Source organism: Myripristis murdjan, chromosome 18 (genome assembly GCF_902150065.1).
Source record: "Myripristis murdjan chromosome 18, fMyrMur1.1, whole genome shotgun sequence".
Classification (NCBI taxonomy): Eukaryota; Metazoa; Chordata; class Actinopteri; order Holocentriformes; family Holocentridae; genus Myripristis; species Myripristis murdjan.
In genome coordinates, this window is record NC_043997.1 from 23,347,204 (window position 1) to 23,368,723 (window position 21,520).

The window sequence follows — 21,520 nt, forward strand, 5'->3', positions numbered from 1 at the left end:
CCACAGCAGCAGCACGCTGACACACTGGCACAGGTTAAAGTGTCCAAACACAAATGTAATTCTGAAGCTCACAGCTCAAAGCCCATTTTCAGTAACAGGCCTCATTTAAATACAATCTGCAAGATTTGTTTATATTATTTTTTTTTATTATTATTATTTTGGCTCACCATCATCTCTTAAACTGGGAGGGGTTTAGGTGAATTCATCTCATTTAATAGACGATCCTCATGATTTATGGATCCATCAGTGATGAGAACATAAACACCAAAATCATCCCTCTGTAGGACAGTTAGCAAACAGTAAAGTGTCAGATTGCTGCAAACAATCTACACATGGATGATTTTGGTGTTTTGATTTCTCGTCTCTTCATGACAAAGCTGACTAAATAGCAGTATTCCTTTACTTCATCAGCACAATATTTGATTGTGTTACGTAAGAAAACTGATGGAAACAATAGTTGGGAAGGATTTGTGGCTATAGTTTGATGCAGGAGGTGAGGTGGGGTTCCTGTAGGCTGCCGATGGCCGAGAGTTTGTGTCAGTGTTCGGCTTCTTTCAGTTTCCTAATTTTCTTGGCGCGGTGTGGACCCCGTACATCAGCCTAATCCTAATCTAGACACACTCCACATGGTCCGCTGCACATGACAGAACAGCTCTGATCTCCACTCACATTCATGCAGCGGGAGGTTTCCTGGAGCACAGCCTCAAGGTCAGCTTACCCTTTCCACATGTCTCCCTCACTCTCTCTCTCTCTCCCTCTCTCTGTCTCACAGACACACACACACACACACAATGTCTTGCGAGCAGCTTAGTCCTCGTCCAACACTGGAATGCTCCATCACACTCATACCAATGGACAGAGTGACATTTGTGCTCATGCGCTCAAACACACACACACACACACACACACACACACACACACACACACACACACGCTGTATGGTTAGGATCACATGGCTCATAGTGCACACACACCATTTAACTACATACACTTGCTGTTGAAGGTTCACATTTCATTTTAATATAAATAGTTGACCTGCATTTCATCAGTAATCATCCCAAATACTTAAAGATGCTGTAAGTATCATTTTAACCATCAGTTTCATATTTGTACTTTTATCCCAGTAAACAAATGAGACCATGGTGGAAATGATTGGAAGCCTAATATGAAATTAAAGCAAAACTGAACTTTGGTAGAGTTTAGGGTTGTATAGTTCCCTGGGTGTGATATGAGTTGCTCCATGCTCCTCTGGGCTGCTGATCCACAATACTGTATTTCTATCCATTTTCTATTTCTGTGTATGCACTAAAAACACTTTTAGTGCATACACAAACAAAGCGGATTAGTCCCATTTTGTTGAAGAAATTAAACGTCTCTTTCCTTGTTATTTCCTTATTTGAATTGGAAAGTAGATCCAGCAGGCAGTATCTGCAGGAAACTTCCGCATAATAACTTTACGCCAGGAAGAAAGAACTTGATTGGGTCTTCATAAATAATTTTAATTGTACCAAAAAAAAAAATGGGTACCAGGACTGGTCGCATTTTTTTTTTTTTTATTAGCATAATCCACTTTGTTTGTGTTTGTTTATGTGGTAAAAGGGTCATTTTGGGAGCTGTTTTGCTATGAAAATGAAAAAGAAACAGAGATGCATTAGTCTGGATTAGCAGCTTAAGGGAGCACAGAGCAGCTAATGAGGAGATTTCCCCACCATGTGGACTCATATCACACCCAGGGAACTATACAACCCAACACTCCTTCAAACTCTCCATTTTGCTTTACGGCCACATTTCCGATAAACCAGGTTACTTCCTGTGTCCCCTCCCGGAAGAGACCTAAACATCCTGTGAGTGATTGATTTCCATTGTCTATTCTTTCATTCCACCAGAAGCGAACAGAAACTCTTTAATTCCATCTGGTATGGAAGAACAGCACCCACTTCCTGTTTTGTGCCATAAAGCAATTCAGCAGAATATTCCCTCCAGATCCCACAGTGTGACAGTGAACGCTGGCGGTCCTCTCGGAAATGGTCTTGTTTGTTTACATCTGTTGCACCGCTGTCGTCAGGTTAATTTGGTTATGCATGAATATTGTTCAAAATGAAATTTCCTCTGGAGGCATTTGTATTTAACTTGCTTCACATCTTAATATCAGGCTAGAATTTCTCTGCAAGTGTGCATAGTAGCAATAAAATGTGGTTTATTGAATTTAAAGTTCCATTATGACCCAAATTATGCATGCGTAAATGGAAAGTTAAAGCACTGTAGTGGGATTACATTGTTCAGTTTGTGTAATGTAGGTGAAGTGCCAACCCCCTCATGCCTTTTTATTTGAACTTTGGCTCAGTGCAGAAGAATGTGAATAGTGAATGTTAGCCTGTCTTTTTTTTTTTTTTTTTTTTGCTGGCTTTGATAGTCCGGTCTCCCACAGAGGCTGCTGAACACAAAGCTCTCATTACTCCGCTGGACATTTCTTAGTGTAGTGAAATCAGCCTAGATTTGAGAATCAGCGTTCCTTTTTGAATGTTTACAGCTGCATTTATATGAATATCCTACTGTGGTGTGTGCAAATGTATACCAATGTGTGTTTGGGTTTTCTTGCATTTGTGTAAGCCCTAGCTCTAGGAATTGTTGAAATGTTCGTTTTGGGGGTTTTATTATTATTTTTATTATTTTTATTATTTTTATTTTTTTGGTGTGTTGCTGTTATGTAATTTAACTGTGTGAAATTTGTCGTTTACTGGATGATTTTTTCCCCCCTGAAGTTACCTGCTGTTATTTTTGCCTGTCTGCATTGCTGTATTCCCTTTTGCCTTGACTTAGCGTGTAAAGACGCCCACAGTTTGTTTTCTTTGCTCTGACACTGAGTTAAAAAGGCGTCCTGTGCGGCAGTTGAGTCATCAAAACAAATCAGGTTCTCTGTAACTTTGGCGTAATGGATTTGTCTGCCCTCGTCCTCTCAGCCGTTCGTGCCAGTCAGAAACACACGAACAAACTGAATATGAGCATCAGTATCAACATCGTCATTTGTTCTGCTCCACTCTCCGAGCGTGAAAAGGTTTTGCTGTAGCATGTCAACATCTGTCACTTTATACACGCCAGGGTTTGCGTTCTGGGGTTGTGTTTTGTAGTTGGCTCGGATTATAAAGCCAGTCTTAATGAACCACACTTCCAAAGCAGCGTTTTCAGACATGTGGGAGCAGTTACTCGGTGCCGCCTGAGCCTGAATGGCACTGCTCTCAAACTGAGTCTAACCAACTGAACTGCAGTAAAAGCTCTGAATTTCAAATAAACTGCTGAAAAACCCACTTGGTATGAACGCACCCTTAAACAGGAACATACTGCACCGACACAACATCAACATTCCCATTTATCCACATTCCAGTGCAACTCAAACTCCGAGCTTGCTCCTACCATTTCCTTCCCCGACACGGACAACAACGTTTTGTTTTTACCGTTCCTGACCAAAACAGTAGACTGTTAATGTAAAGTTGGGTTTTGTCATTGTCCATTGTCTATTGCTTCAAGCACTTTATTTGCTTTCGATGTATTGTTCTGTTTTTCCAAACGACTCGGACTGCAGTTTCGAGTTGTATTAGTATTTCCTGGAACCACCCCAAGTGAAATAACAGGGTTCATACACAGGTCTGGGAACCATAGGAATATGTGGGAGAAGACGTTGGTCATTTCCAGTTCTTGAAAAACTGCACAAAACCTTTTTTTTTTTTTTTTGGTAATATTACTGCTGTACCATGCCAACATACAAATGACTGAATACAGACTGAATATCTTCTCTGGCTTTCAACCTCTTGCCTCTCTTACATGCTGGTATTTGTTACTGTGAAGGATTGCCATTAATACTGATCTATAGTTATGTAAAAACTGGACATTAGAATCTTCCAAACTTTTAAAGTAAAGTAGATCTTTGGTGTTGGGTTGTAGAGTTCCCTGGGTGTGATATGAGTCCACATGGTGGGGAAATCTCCTCATTAGCTGCTCTGGATTTGTGTCATTCATGTTATTAGCACAGCAAAAGAGCTCCCAAAATAACACTTTTAGTGCATAAACCAACACAAACAAAATGTATTATGCCAATATAGAAAACAACAAGTCCCGGTTCCCACTTTTTTCGGAAATGAAATGTCTCTGTCCTTGTTATTTGCCAATTTGAATTGGAAAGTAGATCCGGCAACTAGCATCTGCAGCAAACTTCAACACAGTAACCTCGCACCAGGAAGAAACAACCTGACTTGACTGTAACGACACAGGGAAAAAAATAATACTAGGATTTGTAGTTTTCTATATTGGCATAATCTGCTTTTCTTTGTGTTGGTTCATGTGCTAAAAGTGTTTTAATTTGGGAGCTGTTTGTGGATTAGCAGCTAATTAGATTTCACATAACACCCAGGGAACTATACAACCCATCACTCTATCAAAGTTCAGTTTGTGGCTTTAAATTCTCGGAAAAGTCTGGCGTTTTGTAATTGACACTGTGTATGAGCCCTGGAGTCCCAACAGAATGTGGTGGACTGTGAAGTGAGTTGGATGATGGGTAGTTTTTGCAGACGTCTGATGTCCTGCTAGAAGTTCAGACGTGCGCTCCCATTTGTTGACAATCTGAACGCGCCTTGAAGTTCCACTCCCTGTTGTGACGGCTGCAGATCAAATGCCCTTTATTTTTAAGGAGCCTCCGGGCCAATTTACTTTAAAGTGTTGAATTTTCCAGCTGGAGTGTTCAAGTAATTGTACCTTGTTTTGGGTTTCCTGTTTTGCCAGGTCTTTGAATGACAAATAAAACACAATATTGCAGGGTTAACGCTTTGTTCTGCGTTTGGTGTTCATAAAAGTTTTCTCCTCTTCACATCTCTCTGTTTGCACAGCGTGATGGTCTAGGGCTTTGAGATAGCCACGTTCAAACCACCCACTCTTTTGCAGTGACCTTTTTCCTTATTTATGGTTGGTTTTCAACCCACAGATGCACAAAGGCATAAAATAGTAAGACAAGCTCATCAACTAACCCCCAATTCATTCTTCAGTTTTCACTTTCAAGCAATACACAGAGCTAGTCCAGACCAGCTGAAGCAAATTAAATATCCACCCAAAAAAAAAAAAATTTATGACTGATGACAGTCATTAGAATTTTATTTCTAACAACTCTGGATATTTTGTATTTGCCATGTCAAGGCCCCTTATCTGCAGCAGCACCAAAGATATAACAAAAAACTTTTTTTTTTTTTTTTTTTTTTCAACTGATTTTAAACAAGTTAATCTGCCACAAACATGAACTGACAGTCATTATTATGACTCTAAGAAGAACTAAATGGATGATGGAACTGCATGAAAGGAGACTAAAAAATGGAAAAAAGATAGAAAAAACAATAAAGAGAGGAAAACAATGGCATATTCCATGTAGTTCTTCAAACAGAGATGCATACACACACACACACACGCACATACGCACCCAAACGTGCACATATAGCAACATACAGACAATGATACTTTCATTTTAAGTAAATTCCTCTATATCCCCCTTATTATATCCTCTTAGGCAGGGAATATGATGGAGGGAAGCCCTTCCATTATATTCCCTGATGTCAAAGTGACTAATAAGTAATGTATTTTGTTAATCTATTTTCCTCATGATGAGGTCGTCTATCCTGACGTGAATGGCCTATGGTTTTAAGTAAATATAAAGACAATATTTTTCTGTACAGGATTATATTTCAAATGAAAGTGCTTTGAACAGCATTATATATTTTTGCATGCAAATTGTCTATATAGTAGCATGTTTTTGGGGTGCATGCCTATTACAGAGGGAAATTTCCTTCCATTTGTAGGTGTGTATGAATAGCCAGTGTGTTTAATTTCCTCTGATGGAATGACAAATGTCTCGATAAGGGTTTTATAAGTATTGAACAGGGGTGATGTGTGGGAGCTTTCAGAAGCCTCGCTGGTTTTCCTGTGTTTTCCTTCAGCTGTCGAAAATGAAGTTTTGGTTTTCCATGCACACATTAAGTTAGATCATTAGGATATCCTACATTATATTTGGAGGAAATTTGATTTCATCAGCCCAAAAATCAAATTTGGACTTGTTTTAGTGAGAGACAGTGAAGTGAACAGGCGTGGGCATGTGCGGCTCCACTCGTCCAGCATGTGTGGGAGGAGATGTGATGGTGTGGTGGCACTTTGCTGATGAGTGTCGGCCATTTCTTTAGAACTTAAAGCCCGTTTGACCAACATGGCTCCCGCAGGATTCTGCAGCGGCACGGTCTCATGTGGTTTGTGCTGAGTGAGGAGCGACAGGCCGGTGACACACAGGACCTGCAGACTGCGTCCAAGCTGTGGGACAGGCCCACGGTGACGGAGCGCTGCATCAGGTGGCCTCCTCCGTCAGCCAACCTGAACTCTGTGGAGACGCCTGGAGATGAACTGGAGCCCAGAGCGGAGCAGGAGCAGCCAGCAGGACCTCGGCGTATGTGGGAGCTCTGTCAAGCCTCACAATGCACTTTTTGGAGACTGTAAAACTGCTGCAAACATGCTGACACATCCATAAACCGATAAACTCTGACATTAATGTGCCTGTTTTCTGAAAGTTTAATATGTGACATCAGCCGCTGCTACTGAAAAGAAAGCTTTTCATATTAACAGAATTATGATGATGATGATGTGCAGTGCAGTCCAACATGGCAGATTTTTCAGAGGTAAAATTTGGACCCACAACCTCATTAATTATTTGCACATTATTATTTCTCCAGTGTTCGAGAAGACAGCATGACTACAGAGGGACAGAGGCAGAGGCATTAGGACAGTGGTTTTCAAAGTGGGGTCCAGGGACCCCCAGCGGTCCTTTCCAAAGAGTCATCAGCAAAATGAGGAATAGTTTAATTTCACTGGAATTTGACAGCCTGGAAATTGTTCCAATGCAGAAAATGAGTTAAGATTGTTTGAACATTTTATTGAACCAGTCAGTGTTCAAATATGACATCTAAACTTTGAAACCTGTGCAAATTCACTAGATTTCTCTGAAAAACACAAGACAAAAGGTGATCAGCAATTTAACAAAAAAAAAAAAAAAGAAACATTTGTAAATAATAACAGTCATAATGATTACCAGAAAATTAGGAAAAGAAATTACAGAAAATTTGTGCAAAAAAACTTGAAAATGAGTAAAAATATATATATTTTTTTAATTTAAAGAGAAGTATTACTTTTAAACCAAGCTATTATTAAGATGAAATATTACTGTCAGATTTGTTGCGTTTACATGCTTATGAAAGGTATCTGACTTTTTCCAAGCATTTAACACTGAACACAACCAAAATATCTCTGGTTTAAGGGTCTCTGGGGGGCAAAGTGACCTCAAATGGGGCTCGAGGTTTATTGAGGTTATTGAGGGTTCACATCATGAAAAAGTCTGCAAACTCCCATTTTGTGTTTTTGTGTGTCCTAGAGCGAGACAATAAGACCATGATACGTGTGCACTGTGTCTCAAACCAAAGACAAGCTCTGAAACAGTTTGCTTGCAGCAACATAATTTATTTCATTCAGAAAAATACACACATACTCTTAAAGTCACAAACAGATTCTGTGAATTAAATAGACATATCTCTGACGAACAATTACATCTTCATAAGCATAAGTTAAGGCAGCAACACGGGCATATGAGCAATATTCTTAGTGTTTACAACTTCTCAAGATAAAAACAATATTTGCCTTATTTGGCTAACAGTAATAATTTTCTCTTTTTTTTACAGTGATTCATTTTGGAAGAAAAGAGCTTCTGAGTGGTTTGTACATTCAAGCGTCTAGAACGGTTTTCCATCACATAGCGGTGACTTTATCAGCTTTACTCTGGTCTTCAATGTTTGTGTATGGAACACCTGCGAGACAGAGACAGATGGAGCACTGCATTATGGGTAGAACAAATACAGAGACTTTGCAGCTGAGTCACAAAAGTGCTTATGCATCATGTCTGAGCCACACAGTCTACACATGTTAGCTAGTATGCTAATTAGATGTATTCTGGATACTGGCTGGATGCTCCAAATGCTAACTGTTAGCCTCCTGCCATTCAGGTGGACTTCCCCCCAGCTAACATTCTGAGAAATAACCACTTTAATCCACTTAAAGAAGGTTTAACATCTCGTCACAAGTGTTGCTTTTCAAAACTACAATGCTTATACTATTACTCATTGCATACAGACAGAAGTTTTGCTAAAAAATAATGTTTAATAATGTATTTTTTCTCCTGTTATTAACATCCAGAAAGATCTGGTAACTTTTGCACTTCCTGTATCACTCCGCACCAGAGCAGCAGCAGCCACCACAGAGACGGAGGTGGATTGAATGAGTTTGCTATTGGCTGTTTTCTTTTACAAATCTCTCATTCAAATCATCAAACTCATCAAAAGTTATTTATGTAACAGTTTGAGTGGATTAAGGTGGTTTAGGTGGTTAAGAGTGTTAGCTGGGGGGAAGTCTGTTTCAGTGGCAGGAGGCTAACAGTTAGCATTTGGAGTATCCAGCCAGTATCCAGCACTCAGTAGCTATGAGAGGAAGATAGCACCACTACTGTCCTACAGAACAACTGGAGGGGGAAGTGACGTAATATCACATTTTTCAAAGTGGGTGAACTATCCCTTTAAGTTGCGCATATAGAAGCATAATCAGCTGAAGCTCCAACATGGCTGCCAGAGGGAGTGAGTTTTCAGCTCATTTAAAATGCAAAATGTGTTCATTCGTGACAGTTCCTACCTGTTTGTTTCAGGCCGAGTTTCTGTGCCTCGTACTGTTTTTTCCTGGGAAAACAAAATGTGAAGAAAAGTTTTAGAAAACCTAGACGTGAACATGCTCTGGCTCAGCTGGTCTTAAAATTATTAAAAAAAAAAAAAAAAAAAATTAAGTCCCCAAAGTAAACCAGATAAGTAAATTAAGGTGAAGACATGCCAACCCCATCCAGTGAAAATACACTCCCAGAAAAATCAAGAGGTGGTGAATTGGTGTTTTTTCTGTCGGAAAATGAGCCGGGGTCTGATCCAGCTACAAGAGGCAGCCGTCACTGTGCTGTACCTTGTGAATGCTGTACTGAACGCTAGAGCCACTGTGGAGCTGAGCCAGTCGCTGCTGCAGCTCAACTACATAAACCTGGGACCTGGAACGAATATCACACTTTTCAGTTTCCACGTCCCGAGTACAGACATTGCAAGGTGACAAAAAAAAAAGGAACTGGTGATGCAACACATCCAGTTCACAGGCCTCAGATCAGCCAGTCCCATCCTGACAACACCACTGCTAGTGCTGCATGTGTGATAGCAGGGGAAAGACGATACATGTGTTAGATACCGGGAAATATTGCACATCCAACTCCTGGGCTATAGCACTTCAATTATATCTGAGCTCAGTGTCCTTGTTTTGTCTTCTTTATTGTTTGAGTGGCCCTGGGAGCTGCAGTGGCTTGTGGGAAAGCTGAGGCAGAGCTGCAGAGGCTGAAGCAGAGTGTGTTTGCTGCTGGAGCTCTGACTGACCTGACACTGACAGGACGGCTGAGCAGTCACTTTAGGGTGAACTACTCCTTTAATCCTCTGAACAAAACTCCCTTTACTGCCTTTCAAAAATACTATAAAATCACTTCTTTAGACTGGGTAGATGTATTATTATTATGATTGTAATTTTTGCTGTTGTTGTTGTTCATTTATTTATTTCTATATTTATTTAGTTATTTATACACTGGGAGGAAGTGCAAAGTCACATCTAAAAACTAAAAATGTGAAAGAGATGAATATTAGTAATACATAATGAAATTTTACATCTTGAAAAAAAAGTTAAAAACGAAATAAAATAAATAACAAATAACAAATAAATAAATATAAATAAAATAGACGTTCTTAAAGTTGACAAAAGTAGTATATATATACATATATGAATTATATATAAATATATGTTAGAAAAAACATTAAATTTTTTTTTTTAAAAATCAGTTTTTAAATTTTGAAATTTCATAAAAATTGTAATTTAAACTTCTAAATCAGTCACTGCTAATATTTAAATAATGGCTTATGAAAATGTATTTTAAAAAATATACATCTTCATAGGCCAACGTAGCAATTTTTTAAGAGTTCTGAAAGTAATAATGCATGCTTATGTACGGTACATCCACACACACATTCATGGATATTGACACAACACACCCAGTGGCACCTGCAGGTACTTACTTGGCTTTGCGTACACAAACACACGCTATCGTCGTGACGATGATGATCACAGCTACGGGGACCAGGACTGCGATCAGGATGATCCACTTGGTTTCTGGAAGGAGACACACATGACATCACCAACAGTGCACTACAACATTGTTGAGTGGGCTTTTCCTTTAATTCAATGGCAGGAACTGGGCCTAAATGTGTTTTTCCCTTTAAAAAATGTATTTCCCCTGCGATTTGCTCTAGCTTTAGTTTCATCCCAGAGAAGAAAAACATTGCGGGCTTTGTGGATTGTCTGTGATCTTCTGTTCTCAAACCACAAGCATCCACTGATTCCACAACCAGGCTGTCAGGCGAACCGTGAGTCTACTCATTTCTACAGCACGCTTCCTCCACCATGACCGCTCAGAACACACAGGAACACTAAACAAGGACACACCAGCAGGGAAGCAGAGCTCAGAGGATGCACACAACAGTGTTCCTATGGGCTGCTGTTCAAAAACTTCACATGGATTTCCCAAAGTGCACCATCACAGGGCTCCCACTGTGGCCTCCATGTAAAATTCCACGATTTTCCCATAGCTACTGCGCCAGAGTGCTCTCATGACCTATAAAACTGTTCTTTTTTTCTGGTTCGTTAATACATTTTTCAGTTTGGTTGAACGGAAAATGCCATGCAACACACGTGAGACACAAGTTGGAAAAAACACTTCACTAAATTAGTGTAAAGTGACGCATTTGTTAAATCTGATATTCAGTTCAATAATCTTATTTGTACAGCGTCAAATCATAATGGAAGTCATCTCAAGGCGCTTCACTGAGATTGAGCAGGTTTTGTCTGAACCCATGAATAAAATCTCTCTCATGAGCAAGCACATGTCAAGGAAAAAAACTCTTTTAACTCTTTTAAAACCTCGAGCAGGACCTCGCTCTGGGTGGGCGGCCATCTGATGATGAGCAGTGACGTGAACTATATACATTTTGTAGATATTACACTAAATTTGCAGGACATAATTCAAATCTTGCAAGTCAGAGGTCAGCTTGGTCCGTCCTATGAAGAAATTCATCACCCACAAAAACATTTAAAATCTGCACTCCAGGTCTTAAATTGTTGATAAAAAATCCTCCGTTTTGGAAAGAGGAATGTTAAGGTGAGCGTTTCAAAGAACACGACCAGTAGAACAAGTGATGGTTGACCGTACCGAGTCCTTCGGGCTCTTTGGTTTTCTCCGCCTCACAGTTGCTGCCCTCGAAGCCCTCTGCACAGCGACAGACGTAGGTGCCGTTGCTGCCTTCCTCACAGGTTCCTCCGTTCATACAGGGCATGCTGAGGCAGGGACTCGCTGGAGAAAACACAACCATCATTCATTCATTCATTTTACACCAAATAATTTACGCAAATGAATAAGGCTAATACTGGTGGATTCATCCTATTGTCCTGTTTATTCATCTGATTAAATGCTTTTTTTGTACAATTTTCCTTTTTTCCCATGGTTTTGAAAGAGATCAAATGAGTTTGCGCAGGTTCCAAAGGGTTAAAGTGCGAATATTTCCCCTCATGTAACTGTGGCTCATCTCCAGCCGCACCCCCACCTCTGTAGCAGTCCCGTTTGAAGTTGTAGACGGTGCACACGAAGCCGGACTGGCAGGTCTTGGGCTGGCACACGGCGCCGGTGGTGGTGCATTCACATGACTCAGAGCAGTCCTCGGTCACAAACTTCTCATTCAGCTGCAGGACAGAGCGAGAGAAAAGACCGAGGAGGGATGAAACAAGGTGGGTAAAGAGTAAAGGGAGGAAAAATAACAACACCTAAAATAGAAAAGTGACATATCGAATGTTTTTTTTTTTTTTTTCAATTCCAAATGGAAACTGTGAGTAGGGAGATGCCGCTTGACTTTTGAGTGACTTGCAGGTTGAAGCTTACTTGATAATTAACCCAGTACAAACAAACACAAGCACAGCAGTTTTACAGGGAGGCAAAAAAGGAGGTGAAAAAAGAAGCGAAAGGAAAGAAAATTATCACACACACACACACAAGCACACAGACACACACAAATAAATAAATAAAACAAAATAAAAGTTGGCCATCGACCAAAAAAAACCCAAATAATTAGCAGAACATTACATTTTTCAAAGAAATAACAGGAAAATTACCATGAAATTACCAAAAAGCTCTGTAGTAAAAGCGAACTAATAGGCTGCAGCAGTGTGAAACTTTTTTTTTGTGTCTGTGTTTTAGTACCTAGAAGAGCCGTAATGGCAGTGAATAACACCATCCTGTAATGCCACTTACTGGGTAATATCGGTTGAGGAAGGTGCAGCCACACTGGGGGTATGGCACACAGGCTCCCTCGCTCATTACGAAGCCCGGGGAGCACTGGCAGCCCTCCACACAGGAAGTGGTGTCACACTCTGAGGGCGCCGCCAGGTCGGCGCAGGAGGCGGGGCATGCCGACATGCAGGGGGAATAGGAGCTGTTGGCAGCGCAGGACATGACTGGAGGAGGAAAGAGAGAGATAGGGGTGGTGTGGGTGCAGAGAATAGCTTTTGAGACACTGACACATCAAAGGCAATTTTGACAATGACAAAAAATGGGAGAAAAATGAAGGTGTTGAAAAGCCAGGTACATCAGGTACATCATGCCCTCTGAGGGAACACGATGTAGAGTCAGGCTTTTGTGACCTGAAGAGTTTGGATGCGGCGTCTAAAAGGCCTGATCAGTGCATTGGTACTAGTATTAGACTGATGTGGCACACTCTTTTACCATTTATTCCCCAAAATGCACTTGTCTCTAAACATTAGCCATTGGTGCTTAGTTTTTTCTCTTCTTCCTGCTACTGTTTTGCACGCACATTTAAATCCCAATAAAGGACTATGGCAAGACACAACTGACACAAAAACAGAATATCTCATTACTCGAACCTGGGAGAGGTCAAGTATTGACTTTTTAAAATCAACTTAAACAAACTGACTTTCCTGTGCTACTTGTCATAAGTAAACTTGAGATGTGTGTGTGTTTGTGCTCTGGCCTCTTACCACAGTCGAGTTGCTGCCTCCAGGGTCCCAGCTTGACTCCAGCCTCCTGACAGGCTACAGCGTAGGCATCGTAACTGGCACAACGCAGTGCTGCGCTGCCGCTCTCAGCACACAGGTCAAACACGCAGTCACTGAGGGACAAATACACACATATACATTAAAGGTGCACTGTGCCATTTTAATGACCACCACTCCCACCACTGGGAGCAGCAAAACCACTCCTTTCTACTCCCTTCTCCCTTCCCTTCTACTCAGCCTCTTCATCTCCAATGGGAGCATATCTATGTTCCCAAGGTCCTATATCTTCCCAAGGTCCTATGTTTCCAAGGTCCTATGCTCCCAAGGTCCTATATGTTCCCAGGGTCCTATGTTCCCAAGGTCCTATGTTCCTAGGGTCCTATGTTCCCAAGGTCCTATGTTCCCAGGGTACTATGCTTCCAGGGTCCTATGTTCCCAGGGTCCTATATGTTTCCAGAGTCCTCTGTTCCCAGGGTCCTATGTTCCCCAGTTCAATATTCTGATAATGCACATTAATCCTAACCCTTTACTTTACCCCAACCCCCCACATATAGCGCTGGAGAACATTTTTTAGGTTCCTATTATGTGCTAAATAGAGCTGGTAAACAGGAATAACTCTGTCTGTATCATTGCCTCTTTAAAAGTCTGACTACTACTACAAACTGACTACTCACTCTTGATAGGCTTTGGGCGGCAGGGTGCTGTGGCAGGAAGCGAATGGTCCTTTGGGGTCGGACAGTGCTCCACACTGAGTCACTCCATTATAGTTATTGAGCTGAGACTGGGAGCAGCCTGTTGTTTCAAACCCTGAATCTGGATCCGTCTCCACCTCTCGCCTGTGGTGGACATTGTGAGAAACACAACAGCATTCTTTTAGGTCTTGCATGTCATTAGGAAATTCACTCTTCACACCTTATACTTTTACAGCTAATGCAGTGACCCTGGTTGTGTTCTTACCTGTGCAGGTGAACTCTGTGAGGAACATCTCTGGTCTCCTGCATGTCAGCCAGTCGGTCGCTGTCCCTCCAGCTGTCTCCAAACTCGTTCAGGTTCCTGGTGACTGTCCCGTCTGGCTTCATGTATTCGTTCCTGGTGATACCGTCGTAGTTTCCACACAGTCCTCTGACAGAGTTCTTATAGGTGTTGGGCAATACAATCTCTGACACACAAATAGACAGTAAGATGAGGGAAATTAATTCACGAACAAGCCTCAGAATGGTTGAGTTAAGGATGATGAAGGTCTCTCTTTTACCTCCTCGACTGTTGCCGTCAAAGCGCACGGTGAGTCCAAAGTCAGTGGTGAGTTGGACCTGCCTGGAGTTCATGGTAATGGACAAACCATCAACTGGACTTAAAGGAGGAGCAACTCTTTCGCCATTCACCTGGTGAAGACAGTCACAATGAGGATTAAAGTTCACTCAGGGGTAAGTGCCAAGCAAATGACAATGGCAAATTATAATACATATGCAACAACATTAGATAGGCCACCCTTCATTCAAAGGCTCTGGTCTTGTTGGTTGGAATCCTTCTACCCTGTGTTTCAAAGATGCCTATTCTCCTTTAACAATCAAGGTGATTCTGCCTTAATCCTTTGTTGAAGATGTAGCATAGCCCTTGCTAATTGTATGTCAGCTGTCATACATGCACAAATGAACAGATTAGCCAAGAAACTCACCAGGACAGTTTTCCTCTGCAGGAAGCGGACATTGATGCCGTAGACATCGATGTACATCTGATCCAGGAAAGACACTCTCCTGTTCCCACCACGTCTGATGTTCTTACCCCTCACCTTTAGGGACGGCAGTGAGCCTTGCAGGTTGTGGCCCTGGGTCAGGATGTAGGTGTAGGGGCCTTGGTAGTGATGGGTGAAACCGTCGAACGTTCGGTAGTGAGGATCCCCAGAGATAGAGCATTTGTCAAATTCTACAGAGGAAAGGGGAGTAAAGAGGAGAGGGGATGAATGCACATTTCTGGTGCATTTGTTTCATCATTTGGACAAAAAAAAAACCTGGAGATTTTCATATGGCGATATTAACTTTATTAGGTCAACATTTTGGTCTGCACACCTTTCTGAAATCATTACAAGATACAATCCAGTATGTTCTTTTTTTGTGATGAATTTGCCCTGCATGGAGACTGCACCTGTTGCGGTGTTCCCAGGGTCATACTCCCCAGATTTATATGGCACAAAATGGGAACATAACAAAGAGTCCTATGTTTCCAGGGTCCTGTGCTGCTCAGTTGAATATAGTATGTAATGGGAACCTGAAAAAGAAAAGATGTTCTCCAGGTCTTAGATTTGTGGGGTTAGGGTTAGGGTTAATGTGTGTTAACAGAATATTGACTGAGGGAACACAGGACCCTGAGAACAAAGGATCTTGGGAACTTAAGGCTTGGGTTTTGTTTCTCATTTGCGAAAGAAGAAAGACAAATGCAGCCAAAAAGAAGAGGCTGCAGCTGTGTCCTATTCTGTGTCAAATTCTATTTGGGATTTGGTGAAAAGGAGCGCAATCTTTCATTGGTTTAGCATCAGCCATTTCACGGGTCAAATTTAATCTGAATTAAACTTGCCGCACAGGCAGAAACAACACTACCTTCTCACCAGAGGCGAATAATTTTTTGTACCTCGCGGGGTTCTGAACGGGTCTGAATAAGCAAATCTTTTTTAGTGCTGGTGTGACTGTCATCTAAGCCTGCATTTGTCATCTATCCATGCTTGTTGTTTCAAGACTGCTTCAGCCAGTCAGTCAGGAGAGATTGATGCATGTTGCTCAGCATGTGAGTAGCTGATGATGAAAAGATACATGATACATGTTGATGAATAGCACATTATTGGCAGACTTTACAAACTAATCTGGTACAGAATGGTTCTCTACCAGTGTTGGCCTGACTTTTGAAGAAGATGCATGTGGAGAGCACTGGGCTACAGAGATAAATGGTCATCTGCTGTACATCTTTACTACAACTTGACCTGCTGGATCAATGCAATTAACATTACAAAGTATGACCTGTCTATCTTTAAATGGTTCGTCAAAGAATATCCAAAGGTGCTACAAAGACCCATTAAAAGAGTTCTTTGAATTGGTGATGAACTGGTTTCACAGGTCAAATTTCAGCAAAAGCCAATTAGTGCAATGAAGAACCATCCACTAAATCAAATGGTCTTTAATAGTTAACGTTTTTTCTTATAACAAACCATTTTAGAACTGTTATTTTATTTAAGGATTTATGATTCGGGGGAGATGGAAAAGCCGTTGGGCTAAGGTTCACATATTTCCATTTGCAGAAACCCTATTCTTCTGTAAACATTAGCAACATGCCCAACAAGCAAAATGCCCAACCCTAACACAAAACGGATCACATCCTATTGTCAAGACTTGAGAGATGATGACCAATCAGCAAAGCTTTGAAGGGGCAGTCATAATGAGCTAAAATATTCTCAGCTGTGAAATAAGTGAATCAGTTTTAAGAGTGTTTTTTAAAGAATGCTCCTCATCTGCATTTTTGACTAATTTAGATGCATTTGTAAACACCCGAAACGACAAATGAAGCTAAGTAGAGCGATGGACTCACTGGCAGGTTTGCAGTAGCGGTCTCCATATTTATCCAGGTCACACACTGAGTTGGACTTGCAGTGATGGTCCTTGCATGTGATTTTCCCACCAAGATCACAGGTACATTGTTCGGTACACTTATCCGTCAGCCACGAGTCTCCCACCTTTCACATGTACACAAACACCCATGCATACAATATCCATGAGAGAAAAGATCTAGCATCCTCCTATGCTGTTTTGCTTTGATTTCTAGCATCAGTTGATAATGGACTGTAGTGTTGTGGATATTCTCTGATACAATGCCCGCTACTCAGCGCTTACATGGCCCCTGGTGTAGTACTCACATCATGGTACTCCCCGTCTGAGCTCACGCAGCCACACTTGCTCAGGGGAACACACTTCCCATCGCTGAGGACGAAGCCGGCGTCACACTGACATCCCTCCACACAGGCGGTGGGGGGGAGGTGACAGAAGATGGGGAAGAGGTCGGAGCACGTGGGGGGGCAGGGGGCGGTGCAGTCTGAGTAGTGGCTGTTGGGCGGGCAGGGCAGGGCTGCAGCGAGGGAGAGAAAGGTGGAAAGACATGAAAAAATGCTTGCACTTGTCATTATGTATATGAATACGCCTCATAAACACTTTGTAATTACTTTCACTCACAAAGTACCTTATGTATATAGAGAGCATCATATAATAAATGTGATAAAATAAACAACATTTGGTTGAAGATTAAAGGGATAGTTCACCCATTTTGAAATTAAAAAGGTATTATTAATACCTTTATTATTAAAGGTATTAATATTGTGGTTTTCACATTTCAGACATTTTAAAGTGATACAACTCAAATACACACGTGAATAAATCAATAAATCAATTAAATTCCTTTTGAAACAGTGACAAACCAAAGCAAGTTTACACTAACCAAAATGGTGAAGCCTGTGTATTTGTGTTTATATATATATATTGAATGTGTGGTGCCTCGCCTTGTCTTCTTTTGATGACGTTTAATGACTTGTTGACTTGTAACGAGTCACATTGCACTTCTTAACTCCTGTTTTGTGTTTTTAAGACTCACGGCAGAAGGTGCTGTTCCTCCAGCTGATGGTGACTCCGGCGCTCTGGCAGGCCTGAGCGTACGCCTCCACGTTGTCACAGAGTGTCGCCTGCATGCCGTCGTACTCGCACATGTCATAGATGCAGTTGCCTAGGAAGGCCTCTGGGGGCACCACGGAGTGGCAGGGCTTGAAGCGGTCCGAGAGAATAACCTGAGCGCACTGGGCCTCATACAGCGTCTCCTCCTGTGCTGTGCAGTCGGGGTGGATATCTGGACGGGTGTCTGGCAGGCAGCTGCAAGATAAAGATGGTTTAGGCCTGAGGTTTGGGCTTTTCAGCTCACATATGAAGCAGCTTGACTCTGGAAATAACTCTGTAAGATACATCCTCAAACAAACAAACACAAACAAAGAGGATTATGCCAAAATATATACATTAAAAAAGTCCCAGTGCACATTTTTTTGACATTCATTTAACAGCTTCTTTCTTGTTATTTTCCCATTTGAATTGGAAAGTAGATCTGAAAACACTGACACACTAACCATGCTGCTGAGTTTTATGAATATCCCTTACTGACTACACACATAAGCATAGAAAACCATGTGGAATAGGAAAGCCCACTGACCCAGGATCACTGTCTCCCTCTGACTTCCAGCTGTTGCCAAGTTCGATCACATCCTTGGCCGGTTTCTTGTTGGGCATCAGGTTGTCGTCAGAGGAGTCGTGATTGTAGTTCCCGCACATTCCACATACCTGAAGAGGAGGGGATGCGAAGGTGACTAAAGCAGTCCAAAGACCAGCGGTCCTTCAGCGGGTTCCAACAGATGCCCAGCAAAACTTTCATTTCACTTTAGTTTAAATACCTGGAAATGATCCCATTGGTTGCTGCAGAGGGACAACTGCATTATAGGTCTCACTCTGAGCTACTGAAATATCAGTATCAGCCCAAAATAAAGATTCCTACTAATAAGATGACACTTCAATTACGCCTAAATGCTCCATGCTGCAGTCAAAGTGTACATTTCGAAAAGCATTGTATTTTATGTCTGCATCTGCCAGTGGGCCATCACAATAGGAGCATGCATAATGATACATTAATTCTATAGGAGAAGGTTGATGTTCCCTGCAATTAGGTGGAAAAATATGTGCATATAGTATCATTCATCAGTATTGGTAATCAGTCAAAAGAGTCGGAAAATATTGGATATTGGCAAAAAAATCCAATATCATCCATCCCTAACCCCATGTACAGGGAAACGGTTCTACAATTCAATACTAAATCAACAACAACAACCAAAAGCTTATTATTTAGGTCCCTTTAAGACTTTTTCTAAGCTTTGTCCAAGGGAAGGCCCACAGTCTGAGACTTTGAAAACCTCTGCTTAGTGACTCGCTCCTGTCGTACCTTGTTGAAGTATTCTCCAGGGATTGTGATCTCCAGGTGATGGACGCCATCAAACTTGACCTGCAGGCCGAAGTTGGTGTCCAGCAGACTGTACACTCCACTGGTTATCACCTTGGCTCCGGCCACGTCGATGGACAAGGGCGTACGCACCCGCCGATCATTCAGCTAGAAGTCAAATCAATCAATCAGAGGTCGTTCATCATTTATTACTGTAACCTTTTATTTATCCGGGGAAAATGGACAGAGCACATTCACTTTGCCAAAATGAGGCAATCCAAATCTTTATCCTTCGTCCATGCCTTTTCTCCACCCCTCCCTCCTTACCAGGACCCTGCGGCTCTTCTGCAGTGTAACTTTAACATCATTCGGCAGGTAGACGGTGACAGATCGGACGTAGGAGGCCTCCGGTTGACCGCGCTCCTCGTTTTTGGCCACAATCCTGAAGGGAGTCACCTTGGTGGTGTTGCACACCTGGGGGGTGATGAAAAAGACACTGTTTACTGTAGAGAGAGTGAAAATTTGAATTTCCTTTTTCAAATAAAATGAGAAACATTCATAAAGATGACACTGTGAAAATATACAACACAGTTCATTCAAATACTCAGTGGCATACATGCAAAAACAGAGCATTTTTGACATTGCTTTGAAAATAATGAGAAGTCAAAGAAATTCTAATATTAGTGTGCTTTGCAGGCTGTTATACTCATAAGGTGCGTACTACAGAAAGCATACAGAAGAATATGAAATATGATTGCATTTATGTCCATACCTCCACCAGAGTGTACGTGCACGTGCCCATGAAGGTGTGCATGACACCGTCAAAGGTGTAGTAGTGTGGATCTCCAGCCACGTGACACACTCCTTTACCTACAGAGGACGGAAATGATGCTGTCAGTGAAATGTGGAAAAAAAAGTCTCATACTGCAAGTTCATCAGTGTTTGAAAAAGAGAGAGATGAAGATGATGAGAGTCTTCTTACTATTATCTGATAGGATGAGAAAAACTATTTTTTTCTGAGTTTTCTGTTTGTAAATTCATGTCTTCAATCTCAAAGTTTTTTCCTGGAATATCACCACCTCCTCTCTGTAACTTTTTTTTCTCCCTATAATGGCCCTCATATGCTCTCGTAGTAATTCATAATTTCATGACAATAATGAAAATGAAAGTTTGAATTTAATGCTAGAATACTCTCTCAGTAATTCAACCCCCCGTCTCAATAATAAAACCTTTTCAGAGTCCTTGAAGAGGTTCCAACAGGTTTGCTGATACTTTAAAGAGGAACTGAACCCCAAACCCAAATCTGTGTGCAGCCTGACCTCTAGTGGTGAAAAGTAGGATGCCAGGTGTTTGGTGACAGGTGATGTCACCAAACACCATAGAGCGCCCTACTTCTCACCACTAGAGGTCAGGCTTCTCCCAGAGAATTTGGGTTTGGGTTGAGTTACTCTTAAAGTCAATATTGTGTGATTTCTTTTTAAATAATTATTTCACACATTTTATTTTATAACAAGCAAATGATCACAGGTTGTGCTGCTTCCTCACTACATTGGAGCGGATAATTCTGCAATTCCATGCTAACTTGGAAAAGTCTTTGCAGCTGCTGACTGTCAGGCCGGAGGTTAGCTCCTACTTTACTTCAGTGTCCCATTCCTGACGTTTTGTATGTGTTTGTTTGAGGAGGCGTACCTGTGGAGTGGCAGTCGAGCACCCCCTCCTCCACCTTGCATTCCTGAGCGGGGCTGCACTGCCAGGGCTCGCAGGTGATGTTGTGGTTGCCGTTACACCTGCAGCGCTCCGAGCAGTCCATCTCTGTGAACCAAGTGTCTCCGACCTACACGCAACCACGCACACACACACACACACACACATACACACACAGCGGCAAATGTAAACACACATATGCACACAAACACAACTACACACACGTCTTCTTGCCTAGAGACCAGTTCACCCTGGGTCAACATCAGATTTCTTGTGTTTGACGCTTCATGTTAAATATTGTTTTTAAATGCTTGTCTGATGCCTTTCACAAGCATTTAACCCTTTGAGACCTGAGCAAATTGGCTTGATTTCTTTCAAAAACATGGGAAAAAAGACAGTGAGAAATTAAGCAAGAAATGACCCAAATATTTGTAAGAAATTATTAGTTTAAGAAGTTTAAGAAGTTTAAAAAAAAAAAAAAAAATTATCTGAAAATTGAAAAAGAGAGAGACAGAGAGAAAATTACAAGACATAATTAGGCTTCATTTCAGGTTATTTA

At 41.5% G+C, this 21,520-nt stretch overlaps 1 protein-coding gene across 1 annotated transcript in view; it reads right to left on the reverse strand.

The window, feature by feature from the left end:
• Positions 1-7,565: 7,565 nt before the first annotated feature.
• The window catches only part of zanl (zonadhesin, like), a 57,192-nt gene continuing 43,237 nt past the window's right edge, over positions 7,566-21,520 (reverse strand). Inside the window, exons 40-59 of the mRNA XM_030075768.1 lie at positions 20,947-21,091; positions 20,030-20,127; positions 19,585-19,731; positions 19,261-19,425; positions 18,481-18,608; positions 17,878-18,149; positions 17,150-17,358; positions 16,825-16,969; positions 14,927-15,174; positions 14,504-14,633; positions 14,209-14,410; positions 13,926-14,087; positions 13,234-13,364; positions 12,491-12,693; positions 11,790-11,925; positions 11,399-11,539; positions 10,209-10,302; positions 9,067-9,148; positions 8,752-8,795; positions 7,566-7,877 (exon numbers count right to left, since the gene is read on the reverse strand). Of these exons, the coding sequence (XP_029931628.1) occupies positions 7,856-7,877; positions 8,752-8,795; positions 9,067-9,148; positions 10,209-10,302; positions 11,399-11,539; positions 11,790-11,925; positions 12,491-12,693; positions 13,234-13,364; positions 13,926-14,087; positions 14,209-14,410; positions 14,504-14,633; positions 14,927-15,174; positions 16,825-16,969; positions 17,150-17,358; positions 17,878-18,149; positions 18,481-18,608; positions 19,261-19,425; positions 19,585-19,731; positions 20,030-20,127; positions 20,947-21,091 (2,904 nt within the window). The 3' untranslated portion in view covers positions 7,566-7,855. The remainder of the gene's footprint in view (positions 7,878-8,751; positions 8,796-9,066; positions 9,149-10,208; positions 10,303-11,398; positions 11,540-11,789; positions 11,926-12,490; positions 12,694-13,233; positions 13,365-13,925; positions 14,088-14,208; positions 14,411-14,503; positions 14,634-14,926; positions 15,175-16,824; positions 16,970-17,149; positions 17,359-17,877; positions 18,150-18,480; positions 18,609-19,260; positions 19,426-19,584; positions 19,732-20,029; positions 20,128-20,946; positions 21,092-21,520) is intronic.